Raw genomic sequence first — 17,239 nt, forward strand, 5'->3', positions numbered from 1 at the left:
TCATCACCTGAAAAACGAAACACACAAAGTCTCCTTGTGCTCCCTGTAGTCAGTAGGCAGAAAAGAGGCACCTCATCACTCCTATCCAGACGCCTGCTTGTGTTTGGACAACCAAGGCTGCAGTATGTGTTGGGAGCGTAAGGGTCTGGACTCACCAGAGGTCTATTTTAATGTCATTCTGTGCAAACGCACAAAAGTCATCTCCTGCAGATTTCTGGATGTTTTGCAAGCCAGTGTTTCAGACAGCTGGAAAAGGCTGATTCCTTTTTTCCCAAGTGGGCAAAATTTTCAGGCAGAAAAGGCTGTTTCTGAGGAAGCTGAATGAACTTTAAAGGCTTAGAATTAACTTCCCTGGCCGTTGGATAATCCATACGACTGAGTGTAAGTGGTGAGGGGTATGCAGAGGAGATGGGGAAAAGATGCCCCCCTGAAAACGAGAGGAGGAAACTATAATGAGCATATTCATTAGCTGAGGGCAGACAAGTACATCCTTCCTGTTCTCAGATAATCCTGAGCAGACGGCTCGGTGTCCTCAGCCCTCTGGGATGCCCTGGCTAGTCTCTGAGAGGAGGCAGAGCAGCTGGGGGGCCCTGCCTTGCCTCAGCAGACAGATGTGAGCCAGGTTTACATGTGTGGTTGACATCAATTAGCTGAAGCAAGTTTCCATTTTCAAAAGGGTCGAGTCGGAGTAATTCCAGCAAACAGGGAAGCTAGAAGGCTTTTGCCCACTGACCAAGTTATCCCAATGATTTTCCTAACCACAAATGACAAACAGTTAAGCATGTGAACTTGGGAGTGTAACCTCTCCAACACAACAAGGAAGGAAAAGCAGAGCTTCGACTAATAGCACTGCTTGGCATAAAACCAGTGTACTTAATGACTCCACCCCAAGTCTTCAACCCATCTGAGCAAATGCATTGCAAATGCAGCCCTCCTTAAATCTAAAGGACAGGCCACAGGACAGCCCAAGGACCTGTTCTGGGACAGCATCACTGGCACAGCGCAGCCTCCACGTTGTTTCCATAGGCTCTCATGCAGTTTGGCACCATTGCAAGAGACAGAAATCCTCAGTAAGTGTTTAGTTAACTAACATTTGTATTATAAACAGTGGGTAAAGGATGAGGAAATAGGACTTGAGCAAACCATGAGAAAATGCCTTTTAGTCTGAGACCACAGCAAAGGGACTCCTAATCAAGGCAACACTGTGATCTTTCGGATTCCTCTGCCACACTTTATTACAGCCTGGCCCCAGTGACAGAAGAACGCTTATTTAAATAAATTCTGATTAGAAAGCATTAATTTGAGTAACAAGGTTGCCATTCTGCTGCTCAGATATTTTCCCAGAATTTAACTTTGGAAAGATGAGCTTTTGCAGAAAGTACGCTGAGAAGGTACTTTCCTGGACTAAGACACAGTGATCAGCAGAGATATTGATTGTGCTGTCTCCAGAACAACAAGAAGAATTATGTATTGATTTCTCTGGAGACTGGATTATGTATCGATTATGGCAGCTGCAAAGCAAGAAGCCTAAGTAATGCTATCATATCTGGCTAAAATGGTGCCCATAGAGTAGTGAAGTCAATAGAAAGGGGAGATGAGAAATCCACTGAGTCAAAGGGTAAAGTCCCAGGGCAATTAATTAAATGGCAAAACTCTCCTTGGCTCAACTAAGGCCAGGATTTCTACTTAAGTATTTAGCACCCTGAAAAGTCTCCTAATAGGAACCCAAAGGACACAGTGAATAATGCTTTGAGAAAGTAAATAATTCTAGCCCATCCTGAAGCCACGTAACACACTGTGTTCAGACAGGCACTTCATTCATTCCTTACTTCAATTGGGTCATTAATGAAATGCACAGGGTTTAGAAAAATTTGAAAACTAGCTGCGGAGATAACTCTTGGACCAAGCCCGAGGGACCACCCACTGTAGCTAGTGAAAAGCGATATTGCGTTGGCCTTTTATCAGTGAGCCAATAAGCTTACAGGGCAGGGAGATGACTCGCAGGATATAAGTGATATAAGCTGAATTTGTATGAGAAAGGTAACAACGTAAAAAACAGACCCTGAAGGCTCACCTTTCCAAACACAAAGCTTCTGTCCTGTATTAAACTTTGCAGATTGCTTTATGGAAGCTTAATGTTTCTTCCTTTCAGAGCTTCCATTGAAGTGACATGCAACTTTTGTTTTGGCCATTCCAAAACCTAATTATAACATGTTCCCTAGAAGGTGTTTAGTAAAACGAAACAGTTAGAGGAAGAGGTCTCAGTACTTGAATCCAGTTCTTGGTACGGTGTGACCTGCCCTTCCAGAATTCAGCCAGAATCATTACAAAGTGTTACATGAAACTTTCCTTATGGGAGATGGAAGGCTTTAGCGATCAGCAAAGATGACTCACTCAGAAGCGCAAGTGCTGAAGTTTGCATTTATTTTGGTGGCAAAAATAGGAAGGGGGAAAGAAATCTCAAGGTGAGAGCAACCGAGGGCAAGGTTTCTCGGCATCAAGATCAAAGCAACAGCGTCCAAAAAGAAAACTGCTCTTTGACAGTGCACCAAGCTGAGAGAGGGTGTTTGTGAGAAGGAGCCTGGACTCAGCTGCGGGGCTTTGTCCAGCAGCAGGGCTCATGGATCATTTTAATTTCATCTTACTCACATTTCATAGGTGTTTTCTTCTCCATAAAGAACCCATTTGAGAGAAGAGCACATTTCAGCCAGTAGACAAGTGGAAGGCCAGGCACTGCTGATCAGCCAGTGTCCCTTTCATGGGACTTTTCCCTCCCTTCCATATCCTATAATTGTTCATAAACACAAAGACATATTTTCATTTAGCAAAACCCATTGCTAGCCTTAGACTGGAGTAAGGAGGTTACCAGTGTGTCCAGCTAACCTTTGGCAGCAAAGAAAGAAATTGCAAATGTGCCCTTTATTCTGTGCATTTCCTGGAGGAAAGGAAACCGAGCAGGAATTCAGATAAGAAAACTAATGCTGTTGCTGTTCTTCATATTCTGTGAAGTATATTAATGGGGATAACAATACACATTAGACATCCTAACATTTTTAGTACCCAGCTGAGTCCAAATATAAACTATAATGGCATATGGAGACTGTCTTAAGAGCCATTTCAAATCAATTTAGTTTTATATAGCGTTTCTCAAAGTATCTCAAGGTGATTTACAGTGAAAAAGAAAATACTGGGCTAGAGATTTAGTGGAGTAAGGCATGGCAGCTGTCAGGCAGGAAGGCAAAAATGCTTCATGGAGGTGCAAAACTCCAATTTACAGGCAGTACAAAGGTAAACTTATCTCTTTGGTCTTCCAGTCCAAGAAGCAGCCAGGTAATGGAGCCAGGCTGGGTTCAGTTTAACTCAACTGTTCAAGCACTGAGGGTTTTTCCATTTACAGGCAGAACTGGAACCTAAAACCGAAACATCCCCACTCAACTGTTGAGATTAGGAAAAGCCAGGAAAGAAATATTTGTGACCAATTCATTTTAGCAGTTTTACCATCATATTTCACAACCTCAAAAATTTTAGACTTCCTGTGGGTTGGACTTTTGCCCTACTGGCTTATTAAGTCAAGAAGGCAGCTTTAAGTGCCTTTTTCATGGAAACTGCTAAAGCCTCTCTTGATGCAGCAAGACTCTAGTCAAGAAACCTTAATCTTGCCGGTGTGGCAACCGTTGCGCCGCTCCTGTTAAGCAAAGGCAGCCTGCAGACCTCCCTCCAGAGCACAGCACCCAAATAGCACTTGCCTCATGGGGTCTCCTCCTCTTAACCAACAATGCCTTCTCACCAGCGCATGCCCCCACACAGCCCCTAAGGAGCAGCCAGCTCACAGTGGGACCTCCTCGGAGAAGCAGGTTAACAGTTCTTCAGAGCACGTTTCAAGGCTGGAGGGTGTCTTCAGCTACAGGACACCTCTTCTGTGGGATGTCTCTTTCCTGCTCACTACCCAAGTGAAGCTGCTAAGACAGCCATGAAAACACTTGTCTCTTGGCATCCTCCACGTGAAGATCATATGTACTCCTCCTTACATTTCCATCCCATCAAATAGTTCAGAATGGCCTGCTGGACATGGATGTTACAACGAACTTTAGGCAGGAGAGAGGGAATACTAATGTTCCCCTAGGTGAGGACCTGAGTACACAGCATTATAGAACGGCTCAAGTTGGAAGGGACCTTTAAAGATCACATGGTCTAACCTCTCATGGGAAAGGGAGCCTAGATGATGTTAGCTAGCACCCTGTCCAATAGCACCCAGAAAATCTCCGGTGATGAGGACTCTACCATACCCCTAGGGAGGCTGTTCCTCTGTGCCACTTCTTTGAGAGGCCTAAACCACCCATTTTTCCCTCCGTGTGCCAGGACAAACTTCGAATTTGTCATTGCTGTTGCCTATAGGCCAGGGAGATGGTGGAAGCCTGACCCACTCATGCTGTCTCTGATGTCAACCACAAGAAAAGGCTGACAGACCACTTCTCAGCTTCCCCAGTGAGCATGTAGGAGCTGCCTAGGTCACTAAAGCTGCAAAAATCCCAGATTATGATGAATTGAAAAAGTGCGCCCCCCCAACCATCTTGGCCCCTTCTGAGCCTGTTTAGCAGCCTCGGGGCTGATGGTGTATGTTCTCCCACAGAGCTCTCCACGTGGGAACTCACGGCTCCCACACGGCTGAGCCTGCTAACTCTGTGGTGTAGCACCATCTTGCAGACAGCGGCTGTGTGTCACGTGAGGCTGTAAGTACTGGTGTGATGTCTGTTCATCTGGGAAAGTGTTTTCTTTTCCTTTCTGCTGTACAAGTAGTACATGTTTTATTAAATAAAGCACATGTTCCCTATGCAAATGAATGCACTTTGGAATGATGATATACCAACACATTGTATGTTAAATATGTATGACATTCAAAAATCTAAGCAAGAATTAAAAATCATTTATAAATATTACAAAGCATGAAATCTACTTTTGTTTTCATTTTGCTTCTGATCCTGCACTCTGGGAAGAGTACTCCTTACATTATAAGACTGAACTATCTGTCCAAGAACTAAACCTATAATTTTATTCTATCAGTCAAGCTGTATGTCACACTATTTTTATATCAAGACAATCAGGTTCTTTGGAGCACAGATACACACCTACTTAAAAGAAGCATTCCTCTGAAAGCAGAAGACTTTTGCATCAGTGGCAATTTGTATCTTTCAAGGGACAGATAACTAAATGAAGAAATGCAGCTCCTTATGAAAAGAAGGTTTCTTTGCTGGCCAGGATGATATTCCATTAGGATGTTTGGATCCAGATTCATCCCTTTTGGCTGCAAACATCTAACGTGGCCTTGAGTCACTGGCCTCTAATGGCTTAAAATGTGTCCTTTGGAGATTCTTATTTCTCTTTCTTGACAAGAAAGGACAGACATTTGAACTCCTAACCTGAGTACCTTAGTTAGGTGTCTAAAAAGAAATGAAATTAAATTAATCCAAGCCTTGCTCTAGTTTTCTGAAGTATTTGTCATGTGGGAGACCTGTTAGAAAATGTCATATTCAACCCATTGCTGTGGCACAGTCAGCCTTGCCTCTAGGAAGTATTTTCTGCTACACAGGGCTTAAACATCCCTCTGGGAAGAAGCAGAAGTTTCACATTAAGAAAAAAAAGTGCAGCAAGACACTGCAGACGTTAAAGCACCACCACCAGAGAGGCAGGTTTAGATTATAAGTGAAGGAGCATCTTTGTGTTTCCTTCTGCCCAAAGATGTTACGGTAACTTGCAAATACCAGAAAAGTTTCAGAACAGACGGTAAATATCCTGTGCCCATTTTATGTACTGAGAAACCAGGTAGACAGGTCAAATAGGAGGTGCAGAGCACGGCGGAGGATAGTAACTCCAGCTCTGGAGTGCCAGTAATTTCCCTTCCTGTAACACCACCATTTTTTCTTGATGAAGAAGCAACCTCAGACTGGTCTTCACTGCACATTCACTTAGCTCACTAAACTAATCCGTGTGCTTCTGCTGCCCTACGGATGGCAGGAGTGCCATGGGACAGCAGTGAAGGGAATTGGCATCTGGCAGCCTGCACCAAGACTGGTTGAAACGAAGCGGTACTATCCTGCTCCCACTTTACTAGCTCTCGCTATCAGCAAAATGCCTTTCTCCATTTCCAGATGGGAACTGGAGCAGTGGGAAGTATTTTCCCTCAGTATTTGTCCCTTGTTCCTCTGTTGATGGAAACTTTAATGCAAATGGTCATTGTGGTAGATTTAAAAAGCAGTGGAACTCGATGCCCTAATGAATGGGCAGCAGGAACTCGTACTGGCAGCGCTCGGTGGCTGCGCACAAAACTAGCCAGGCTCAGTAAATGAAACCAGATCCCAAAGTGCAGTCTGAGATAACTGAAAGTATGCATTGAAATTTATTGTAGGAAAATGACTGACTGGAAAAAAAGTGGTCTGCTCTGCCCCTACACCTCCAAAACATATTGTACCATTTAAACGTTCTAGAAAGACATCTGCCAAAAATGCCATTAATTCTCCTGAAGGTCAAATGTATTTCTCTTGTAAAACAGTTGCAGCAGCAATTGTATGTCTTGATTACTCTTAGGAAAGCTACTTAGGAAAAATCCTAGGGTTGTTCTTTTGTTTGAAGCTGGATGTTTATTGCTTTCTGGCAGTGACTTTTGTTGCAAAGGTTAAGTGTGGTCAGCAAATGATCGTAACCCCCCGCCAAAGCCAAAGAAGGGTTGGTCCCAGTGCAGCCTGTCCAAAACGCCTGCCGCAGGTCTGTAGTCCTGTCTGGGGTGCCACCCTGTGGCACAGCTGCCACCAGAAGCTCCGTTCCTTCCACAGCCCTGGGGAGGCAACACTAGGCAAGAGGCAGCGGTGGAAACAAGAAGAGGTGCCAGCACCCCTCAGCTCCAAACCACGCTGTCCCACGGCAGCCTGCCATGCCCCTGGCTACCCTGGGGCAAACGGTGTGGTGGGGAGGAGTGGGAATTTTTTGTACCAAAACACAATGTCTGTTACCAAAGACCGTTTTTGCCAGTGGTTTCTACACAAGCATCTATGAAATGCCGCCACCTCTTTTGAGTTGGACGGGAAATAACTGTCATCTGTTGCAAACGGCTAAGGTTTCTTGCATTACACCTCAGATGTAGAGCTTTGCACACTAGAGAAGTCTCCTGCTCATCCACAGATGAATGAAGACCCTGGTAAACTCAAGTTCATCCTTAGAAGTCAATTTCTGGATTGGATTATGATTTTTTTTTCTCTCTGACTGTTTGCATAAGACTTGCAGGTTTAATCACTGGAGACTGCCACCATAAATTTTAGGAGTCTGGTTTACAAAGCCTGTAACAATCTTGTGTAGCAAAGGTGTGCCTTGCAGCATTCCTTCAGTAATGCCACCTTGGCTAGCCCTTACCTCTGGGGTGAGGTATTTCATCATGATTTCCTTTCCTTTCTCTCCCAGCTTTTCATCTGGAGCAATTTCATATTCTGCCTGGAACAGATATAAAAAAAAAAAAAAGGTCAATATTTGCACTCATATTTCACCATTATAGCTTCATTTTGGATGTGACCTTAACAGAACGCTCTGTCTGAAAAATCTGAAGGATAAATACCATTTTCTGATGGAATTAAAACCTGTACACACAATCCAATTAAAAAACCTTACACTATATTTTGACCAAACCCTAGCAGTGCATTTTCAGAAACAATGTCTCTTAATTAACACCAATAAAATGTAATTAATTTATATTTTATAGCCTTGCCAAGGCCGCTTTCAAAAACCATTCAGTGACAAGAGACAGCAACTTTATTTGGTTTTGCTCAAAGGGAAGGCAGACACAGAGGGTAAAATTATTTCTCTGAGTAGTAGAAAAAGTGGGTGTTTGTTAATTCTTGTCACAATGCCATTTCAAGCACCAGGTGAACTCCTTCAGTAGACTCTCTTTTTGGTAGAATGTGTCCTTCCTATTTATTTACGTCTTCCCCTTGGTCTAACAACACTTCTTCAAAGCAGAGAGACTTGCCCATCACTTTTAGTGATCCATGACTCAGTCCCTCCGGAAGGCAGATCTAAGAGCTGATTTCTCAGGACCAAGATAAAACAAGAGAGACCATTCAGAGGAACAGACACTATAGGCAAAATTATCTTTGACTTCCCTCGTGCATTAGAAAAGAGAGCACCACATTCCGCGCTCCTCACACACCCCACACCCCCAGTTTACCTACATTTTAAAATTCTGACTATTATATGTACCGTAGTGTTACTGACTTTTGATGAGTTTCAGGACAACGTTTACGTAAGAAACAAAAGCAGCATTACTTGTGCACCACAAAAACATTCATCACTTCAGTTAAGGTTTTGGATCCATGGCAGGCATCTGAAGGAAATGTGCCCTGCATGGGACCCCAGTGGCTGAATGATAATGACAAGTTCTTAGAGACAGTCCCACTTGGCACTGGCCATGATATGGAGCTCTAGCCCTAGGATCAAAATATTTTCCAGAAAAAAAAAAAAAAAAAAAAAAAAAAAAGAGACAGCCTAACAGCTTTCCTGACTGTTTGTATTAAAGAAAGGATCCCAGAAAATCCTGCCAAACCAATTATGCAACCTGGTCCAATACAAGCGGTCTGCAATGATAAATGAGGAGGATTTTTTTTTTTTTTAAAAAAAGGTAAATCAGACTGAACTGGCAAACACTTGGAAGAAAAAATTTCAGAACTGTTGCCCACTGGAAGACATATGCACTGCTCCAAGCTTGATGCAATAAATCCGAAGGCAGGCTGTAATGGATACCCCAGCTCAGCAGACCCAGGAATGACATGAAAACCACAATGTAGTAATAATACTATTACCCATCTATCTGGCCAGTGCTCATTTAGCTATTGCAGCTGAAGTCTGAAGCTACATATTTATACATATACACAGCAGGTTGCTTGAACAATCTAGAATTATGATCTAATTTGGTTTGGGAAATGACAATGACCGCAAATAACAGAGAAACCAATGTTGCTGATGAAAAATACACCAAAAGCTAAAATCCACAACTGCAGTACTTCTCTTTTAGTGACCATTTTGGAGATGAACTGATTATGTTTTCATAAGCTTATTACAAGGGTTTAAAAAAATCTTTCATCCAATTTCCTGTCCTTTTAGATGGTATCTGAGTATGGGTCCTTTCAGCTCTTAAAGCACAGACACTCCAGAATGTTTACAGCGTCTTAACAGCATTTTTCTCCATGATTCCTTGCTAGGGGATAAAGCAATGGTAAGAGTAACAGAAGGAACAATTTTTTTTAAGATGAAAGTTGCATCTCCTTTAGACCTTACAATTTACGGTTAGGTTCACAAACAAGGTGTTTTCCATATAAAAGAAAACAAAAAAAATGTGTTTTAATAAAAAAAAAATATTGTACTTATATGTAACTGTCTTTGCAGAAGACTGCAAAGAAAGGAGGACTCCTTGGCATTGCCTTGGCATGGAAGCATTCAGGAGATCTTCTGAGTCCTCTGTTCAATGTTATTTACAACTTACCCAACAATGACCATTTCTCTCTCCTTCATTCGCTTTTAGACTCTGAATCCTGGTAATATATTGGCTCCCTAGTAAGTAAAACCTGATTCAAAGCCATCATCTGCCATTTGAAGTGCACCAGGGAGATGTCAAAAAAATCTGATGTCCTTTTTGCCGTGTAAATTACATCTACATCCCATCCGAACAGTGCAGCAGGAGGCAAATCAAGACAGAGCAGGACAGCAGTTTAGCAGGAATTGGATCAGTTTTGAAAACGCATTTCCTAATAGGATCCAACATATGCAAAGCTAAACGCGCACACACACACAGAGACATATACAGAGTGTCTAATTCTGTCTCAAGATGGGAAGGAATTAAAGAAAAGTTTAATTATGCTTGCAATTGACATTCTCAGAAAATGTGAAGGTAGGAAGTGACAGACAAGTGAGGATGTGAGAAGGAACCACCAGCTCCAACTGTGAACACTGTTGATCTCACTGCAGCTCAAGTTCAAGAAGCCTGTCCCACTTTGTTTCCAAGTTCATTATTATTTCTCCCTTCAGTGCCACTTTCGAGCTATTCAGCAACAGATACCGGTGCATTTTCAGCCACGGACTGTTATGACAGGAAGAATTGCCCATGTAGACAGAGTGACTTCCCCATGCTCACTGTCGCATGCCTGGGAAGCGTACCAAGGTCCTCAACTCTCAGTCTTGTGCTTAAATCACAAGATACATCCCCTTCTTCCACAATACTCAAAAACACAGCTACACTTTGCAAATCCCTAATTGCTAGAAATAACTTTGTTACTTAAAATCCATGTGGAACAAAATATTTTCCATTATTCCTTTGATGAATCCAGGCATGTGTTTCAAGGCTCCTGCTCTGAAGTTTAATAGCTTCTCCATGCCCTAGTTAGGTCAGACAGCGCCCTATTCATAGCTCATAAATGAGGGGAGGATTTACGATCACCCTGACTGCATGGGACAAACTGCAGGGAAGGCTCTTTCTGCGGGCAGGCGCGGGTCCGTCAGTCCAAATGGCAAGAGGATGTGGGCTGGCTGCCGTTAAATTTTCTTTTGGCTGCTGTTTCAGAAGTAGTAGTTACTTTGGTGGCTCCTACTTCCCTAGAAGCAAACCTGGCTGAATGGGGGCAAGGGTGTGCAAAGTGTCCATCCCTTTGGAGCAGCTGCCCTTGGGATGGGCTGAGTGAGCTTGGATAGGAAAACACACTTCCACTGGGAAAGGCAGCAATGTCCCACCTGTGGCTGGCTGTGGGACATGGCCATGGGCTCAGTGACAGCTAAGTAAGAGGTTCAGGGGTTGGAGGGTGCCCGTGACCGATGGGAGAGCGTCACCAGGGCAATGGTACAGGGACCCAAAAGGAGCTTGCATCAGCAGCCTTAATTCTGACACATTGTTTTACCTAGCATTTGATCTTCATCTTAGTATTCTTTGAGCTCCTAAAACTGTGCAGCTTAAAAATATGTGAAAATTGAAAAACAGAGCCAAAGGGATCTCTCCACAGATCTGGGAGGACTCTTTGCCATTGCAGGCAGCCGTTGGTTGCCTGTGGGAGCTTGGCATGGCCACAGAAGTCAGTCCCTCGTACCCCAGGAGATGGAAATGGGAACAGAGACTTCCACCAGAGCAGCTTTAGCTTCTTGGTATAAGGAATCACCTTCTGAGCATCTGCAGGAGGCTACTCACATTTTGGTCCCAACTTCACACCTCTGCTTTCTCAGCTCCCTCCTCTGCTATCCCCAGCATCTCTCTTTGCTCCAGCTCCTGCTCACTCTGTCCTCAGACTCCAGGCCCTGTTGTTGCTCTGGGCTCCAGCGACAGCCCTTGCACTTGCCTCCACTGGAGATTTAAATTCTGTGACTGAAAATTGGAAGGCAGAACCCAGACAGCTGGGATTCATAGTAACTCTCATTTCTAAATGAAAAGTGAACTTGCAACCACATTTTTCATATTTAAACACAAGGCAAAAAGAGCCCTTTTGACTGTTTAAAAACACATTCTGAGTTAATGAGTTTGTTGATATCAACAAACTGGCATTTCTGATGGAAAAAGCCTCGAACAGCTTTAAGACACACATACACAGATGGTTTATATACCATGTAAGGGACTTAACCAAACGAAATCTCCCTAACAGCAAGACAGGGTTTTTACAAATAGCATTAAATGGGTGCTCACTCGTCCTTTTACCCCAGATAAGGGTAATGTCCAGTGAAGCGTTCAGGTGAAAAGTCCACCTGAAGAGATCATGCCTCTCACCCCTGGCCCCTGTGCCTGGATAGCACCAGCAGAAACAACCCGGCAAGGCAGCGGGGTTGCTTTTCTCCAGAGGATGTATTTCTGTGCATCTTCAGTGCAAACAAATAACATCCTACAGGTTAGAGAGAAAATAATGTCAGGTTATTATCTCCTTGACCAGAATTAGCCGTATTCTCCTCCAGTCAATCTAAATCTGGTCCACATTAAAACGTTAAAAGCCCTCCCCTGGGGAAAAAAATATAATTGTGAATGTGAGTAGATGAAACAGGAAAGGGAGTCCAGAAGCTAAAGTCTTCATTAAAGTCTTCTTCATAATGGCACACAAAAAAATCACAGGAGAGGAGAGGGAAACGTCAGGACCTTGCACGTGGGAATGTGCTGTTGAGGAGGAGATGGGGCAAGAGGTCCCCGCCGAACTGCCGCCTTCTTGTGCTGGAGGCACAGGCTGCAGGGAAGAAAACGTGTCTTGCTAGCAGATTCCCTGCTCACTGATCTGCCTTTCAGCACAGGAAACATATCCCCTAACACTTTATTTTAATGGTTGTCTTTCAACAGCCCCAAAGTTGTACGATGTTGCTAAAATATTTGTAGAGTGCAGCAAAGCGTGCTTTAAGGCTGTGTGTGAATTCTTTGTTAAGGGCTTAAAGGGGAGCTGATTTAATCATAAACCATCTCCATTTAATGAGAATAGTTTATGTTTGTGTAGTTCCTTCATCTGAATAGCTACATGAGGGTTTGGCGAACTATTCACGGGAGATCTTTGTGCTTAACGTGCACGCAGATAAGCACGCAATGCGTTCAGAGGCACGCGCTGCTGCCACTGGTACTTCTTACCAGATATTTTAACTAGTCAGGTCAGGATCTCTGTCATGAAATTGTTTGCACAGTATCCATAATAAGAGATGGCTCTCTGTCCTTACAGGCACGGAGAAGGGGTTGCTGTTGCCCCATTTCCCAGACAAGACAGCCACACGGATGGCCACTTACTGGTCCCATAGCAGCGGTGGGAGACAAACACCCACAGCTCCACCAGTGCTGTGCTGCAAAGCTCTGCATCTCTTAAGTTTTTATCGCTTTTATCATCTAATGTTGGGGCCTCCTGCTTACAAACCACATATCCTTGCAGTCCATTTTACAACTGCAAGATCGTGGCTAATTACCCAAACACTGCTCTCAGAAAACATGTGGAAACTTTAGGCCTCTGAGGACTTTAATCTCAGTCGTTGTTCGAAATTGGCCAAGGTATTCACAGGTTTCAGAGAGAACTGACAGATACACACCTACATGCATGCTGAATTTAATGATACAAATCCTTTTTTCTTCAGAAAGCAGTCTAACAGCTGTCTGACTGCACCGGCAAAACCCCCTAGATGCTGCTATAATTAGATCTGCAGGAGACTACTGCAGATCAGACCGGGTTAGTAATTTCACCCAACAGCTGAAACAAATGTCCAGCAAAGAGGAGATACTTTTTTTTCCCTTCTGTGGTCTGGTTATTTTACCATGTCTTCCGAAGCAAAGATGTGAGAGAGAACTTGCACAACTCAGCCTCACATCACTATGGGAATGGAGGTAGTTGGTAGGCTGTTGAGTATCTGACTCAGCTTCTGGTTTCCTCCCAGCAGCCCCAGTCGTTGCTTTCTTTGCAGACAGCTGAGTGCACTGGTCAAAAAACTGTATTCAAAATGGGGAGGGATCAATTACTGGCTTCTGCAGGTGGCTTACTGTGTGACCTGATAAAGTCACTTAGCTGTGCTCTGTAGAAGAGAGGTGGTCCTATCCCTCAGTGCACACAAAGTTCTGTGAGCCTCTCATGAACAGCTAAATATTTTCATCTATTATTTGTTCTTTTTATTCGATATTTCACAAAAGCTAAGTTTTGCATCTCATGTCAGAAAAGTAACTACGTCAAAATAAAGTGGGGGCTCTTGGCTTTTTCTGCTTGGGGCTTGTTATGGCGGGTCATCTCCAAAAGGTTTCACATTCCCAATGGTCTCAGAATAGGGCTGTAAAGTCAAACTTCTGGTCTCGTTATAGAACTTTTTTGCCTAATGTAGGACTTGGCCTGAATCCCACTGCTCTGTCAACACAGTGTGACCCTGCTGGGCAAATTTCAGTAGCAATCACCCCATTTAGTGGCTATGGGCTGTGCTGCTTGACCTTAATATTGCCTAATACAGGGATTTTCATGGGCTGGGAGCAAGCTAGCAGAGAATTTGAAATCAATAAGCAAAGAAGAGTGCTGTTAATTAGCGTTAAAAAGAAGAGAGAAAGAGTACGTATTCAGATCTCCACACAGGCACGCATTTTGCTCATTAAATCCTTGTGCTGCCAGTCTGAGCCTAACTGGGAACAGATCGGTGGCCCAGTAAAGGTAGGCAGGGTGGTTCCAGTCTGCAAAAGTGACCCAGGGATGGGTGCAAAGCACACCCTTGAATTTGGGGATATCAGTCTGGGATAGCTCAGAAAGGGAGATTTAAACTGATCCAGTCCCACCAGAAGCTTTCACAGGACGAGCATCACCTGTGCTGCACGGATGCTGGGAAGACACGGAGTTCCAGTGCTTGGCACTGCTTCCCAGGGCTTTGGGCGAACAGAATGGCACAGTGCCCTCAGTTCCCACAGCTGGAGGCAGGCTGGACAGCCGGCACTGCTGGGAGAGGCTGGGAGAGGCTCCAGGCAGCACCGCAGCCGAGGTTATCACGCAGCGCTCTGGGGCTGGTGCACCGGGGTGGGGAGGCCGGGGGCAGGGGGCAGACACGGTAGTGCTTCCTTTGGCCCAGATGTGATCACTACTGTCAGCTTAACTGGTACACCCTGGGCGCCTGCTGCCAGGCGTGTGCAGGGCTCGCACAATGTGGGCTTGTTCTTCGCAGCCTCTGGGCGCTGCCGGAACCAAAATGTGCTGCCTGCCGCTGTGAGGAGGCGTGAGAACCCTCTCCAAACTGAGGACGGCTCTGTCTCTTCTGTCTAAAATTAACACCACTTTGAAGCAGTCTTTTGTGGCCGTCTCCCAAAGGATTTCTGTGGCTTCTCAGAGGGAGAGCCATCTCCAGGCTCCTCAGGGCTGTGGGTGTCATGCCTTATGTGGCATTTCTGCAGGGATGCCCCCCCAGACAGGCACGTGGTGTTTCATCAGTGCCAGACACCTCACTAGACGATGCTGGTTTGGTGCAGGACACACACATCCAGGGTACCTGACATGTCCTCCTGCCTGCCAGCCTTGAGCACAGCTGCACAGAGCATTGGTCAGATGTAGCAGTTTCATGTACCTTGATGGCTAAACCTTTCAGTGGGGAAAATCACCACCAGTGCTGGGAATACCAGGTAGAAGTCATGATCAGCTAAAACTGGTTTGAATAGGACTTCACCCAACACTTTCTGTGATGCTGTAGGTTTGCTGTTGGTACTGCAGTACTAACATAAACTCCAAGTGACCCCGTGTCCTCTCCCAGACTCTCTTTACTGCAACTTCAGTGCAATCTCACACCTCCTCATACTTCAGAATAGCTTCACCATGGTACAAACAAAAAAACCCCATTAATTCCTGTTGGTATGCATCGTATTGCTTTTGACTATCAGTGTTAGCCAGAGAGTGAAGACTCATCAGACACTCAACTCAGCAGTGATGAGTTCATCTTCCCCTCTGGTACGATTTAGCCTTTTGGCTCATCGACAGTCCAGCCTTCCACAGGCTCTCAGCAAGAAAGCCACTGAGAGACTCCTCCACTGTGAACTGCTTTTCCTGCTGCCATTACACATGGCCAAGCACTGCCAGACTGGGAGAGAGTGTCAGGTCCCACCAGGGCTGAGGGGTGTTGCTCAGTGGCTGGGTTAAATGATAGCTCACTGGGGTGGAAGATAGGGCAGATTTGTTCCTTGGTGACATCAGCCAAGTCACTTCTATACCTTGTGACCCTGTTTGCGTATTTGAAAAAAACAGGCTAACAATCAGGATGTCCTTTGTAACACCCTCAAGTCTACAGATGAAAAGGCTTGGTAAGAGATAGGTATCAGTATTGTCATACCCCTCCTTGTCTCTTGTCAGTCGGTTCATCACCTTCCCTTTCCTCCCAGTACCTCCCAGCACTGCAGGCTTCACCCACATCAAAAGGCATCACTCACAGCAGCTCAGCTGCTCGGGTGTTGTCATGAAGGGAGGCTACACCAGCACCGTGCCAGCGTGCCTGTCCTTCTCCCGCTTGGGTGGCTCGTGCTCCCCAAGGCTGGTACCAACCCCACCTGCAGCGCTGCCCGCCTACTGCCAGCGACGCCGGGATGCTGATGGGGTCAGCCCTGCCCGCTGCTTGCTCAGGTGCATTAGACACAAAATCATGTCCCATGAAACTCTCATTTGTTGGGGCCAGGAGAGTCTTCTCCATCAGGAGAGCACTATGAAGCACCCCAAAGTATCACAAAAATTGACTTACCACCGAGTCAAGGAACCTAATGCAGCACTCGAGCTCCGGTCGAGTTTCACAGAACTGCCGAAAGAGAAGCCTTCCGATCGGCTGCTTTTCGCATATGCTGCAGTAATCTCTCTCTGGAGGCAATAAAGAGAAGAAGAGAAGCATGAAAATGAGAAGAGCTTTGCCTTTTGGGTTGGTTAGGAGTTTAAAGCATTGCAAGTGAGTGCAGAACAATGAACCCAAATCAGAATTGCCGCTTTCTCCCCACCACCGCGTTTCAGGTATCCAAATACACATATAATTAATGGCTCTAAGTCTCAAACAAGAGAAGCTCATTTTTATAGAGCTGATGTTGGTAAAAGTCCTGCAAAAGCCATCCACCTATTATGAAAAAATAATTTCACATTTTTCTGTGGTGGAAATATATGTACTCTGCAAAGGTACTGTTCAGCCTGGTGGTGTTTGTGGGAATGTGGGGAGCAAATTACAAGTCCTTGAAATGTGAGTCATACATTAAAGGGTAGGAAAAGCTGGAGTTTGTGGAGATTTTTCCTGGATATGCACCAAAGTGCCACTAATCTCTCAAAATGCTCAACCTACTCTCTACTAAATAATTATTGCAAACTATGTATTTTCAAAGGTTTCAAAATTTCTGCTATTTACTCGCTGAGCATTAATGAATGGATGGAGCATATGGCACCCGGCTGGTTTCACTTTCACACAGCACTCCTTTACTGAACTGTATTTCCCCTAAAATGCCATGCTCAAATGCCATTTCCCCGTGCTGGTGCATGCAGGACCATCACTCCCAGTAAAGCAAAGGTCCTTTACCCATCAAGGGACTATCTGCAGGAAAACATGGGAGAAGGGCAGGCATCATTAACTGGCATTGCACCAGTACAAATGCTTGAGGGCTTTGGATATTTTTCTGGTGAGAGCAGCAAATCCCCTAGCCTGTTTGGAGCGGCAGTACTTGCTTGAGATACATTATTCCTCTAGAAGCACACACATGTCAAACAACATACTGTGTTTCCTCGAGCGTTCCTCTCAC

General features: G+C 44.8%; 1 protein-coding gene across 2 annotated transcripts in view; it reads right to left on the minus strand.

The window, feature by feature from the left end:
• GRK5 (G protein-coupled receptor kinase 5) overlaps nucleotides 1–17,239 on the minus strand; it is a 169,506-nt gene that overhangs the window by 47,354 nt on the left and 104,913 nt on the right. For both annotated transcript variants that reach the window (XM_055719609.1, XM_055719608.1), the window contains 2 exons: nucleotides 16,210–16,322; nucleotides 7,402–7,479 (listed from right to left, as the gene is read on the minus strand). In XM_055719609.1, coding sequence (XP_055575584.1) covers nucleotides 7,402–7,479; nucleotides 16,210–16,322 — 191 coding nt within the window. The remainder of the gene's footprint in view (nucleotides 1–7,401; nucleotides 7,480–16,209; nucleotides 16,323–17,239) is intronic.

This window comes from Falco cherrug, chromosome 9, assembly GCF_023634085.1.
Source record: "Falco cherrug isolate bFalChe1 chromosome 9, bFalChe1.pri, whole genome shotgun sequence".
Lineage (NCBI taxonomy): Eukaryota > Metazoa > Chordata > Aves > Falconiformes > Falconidae > Falco > Falco cherrug.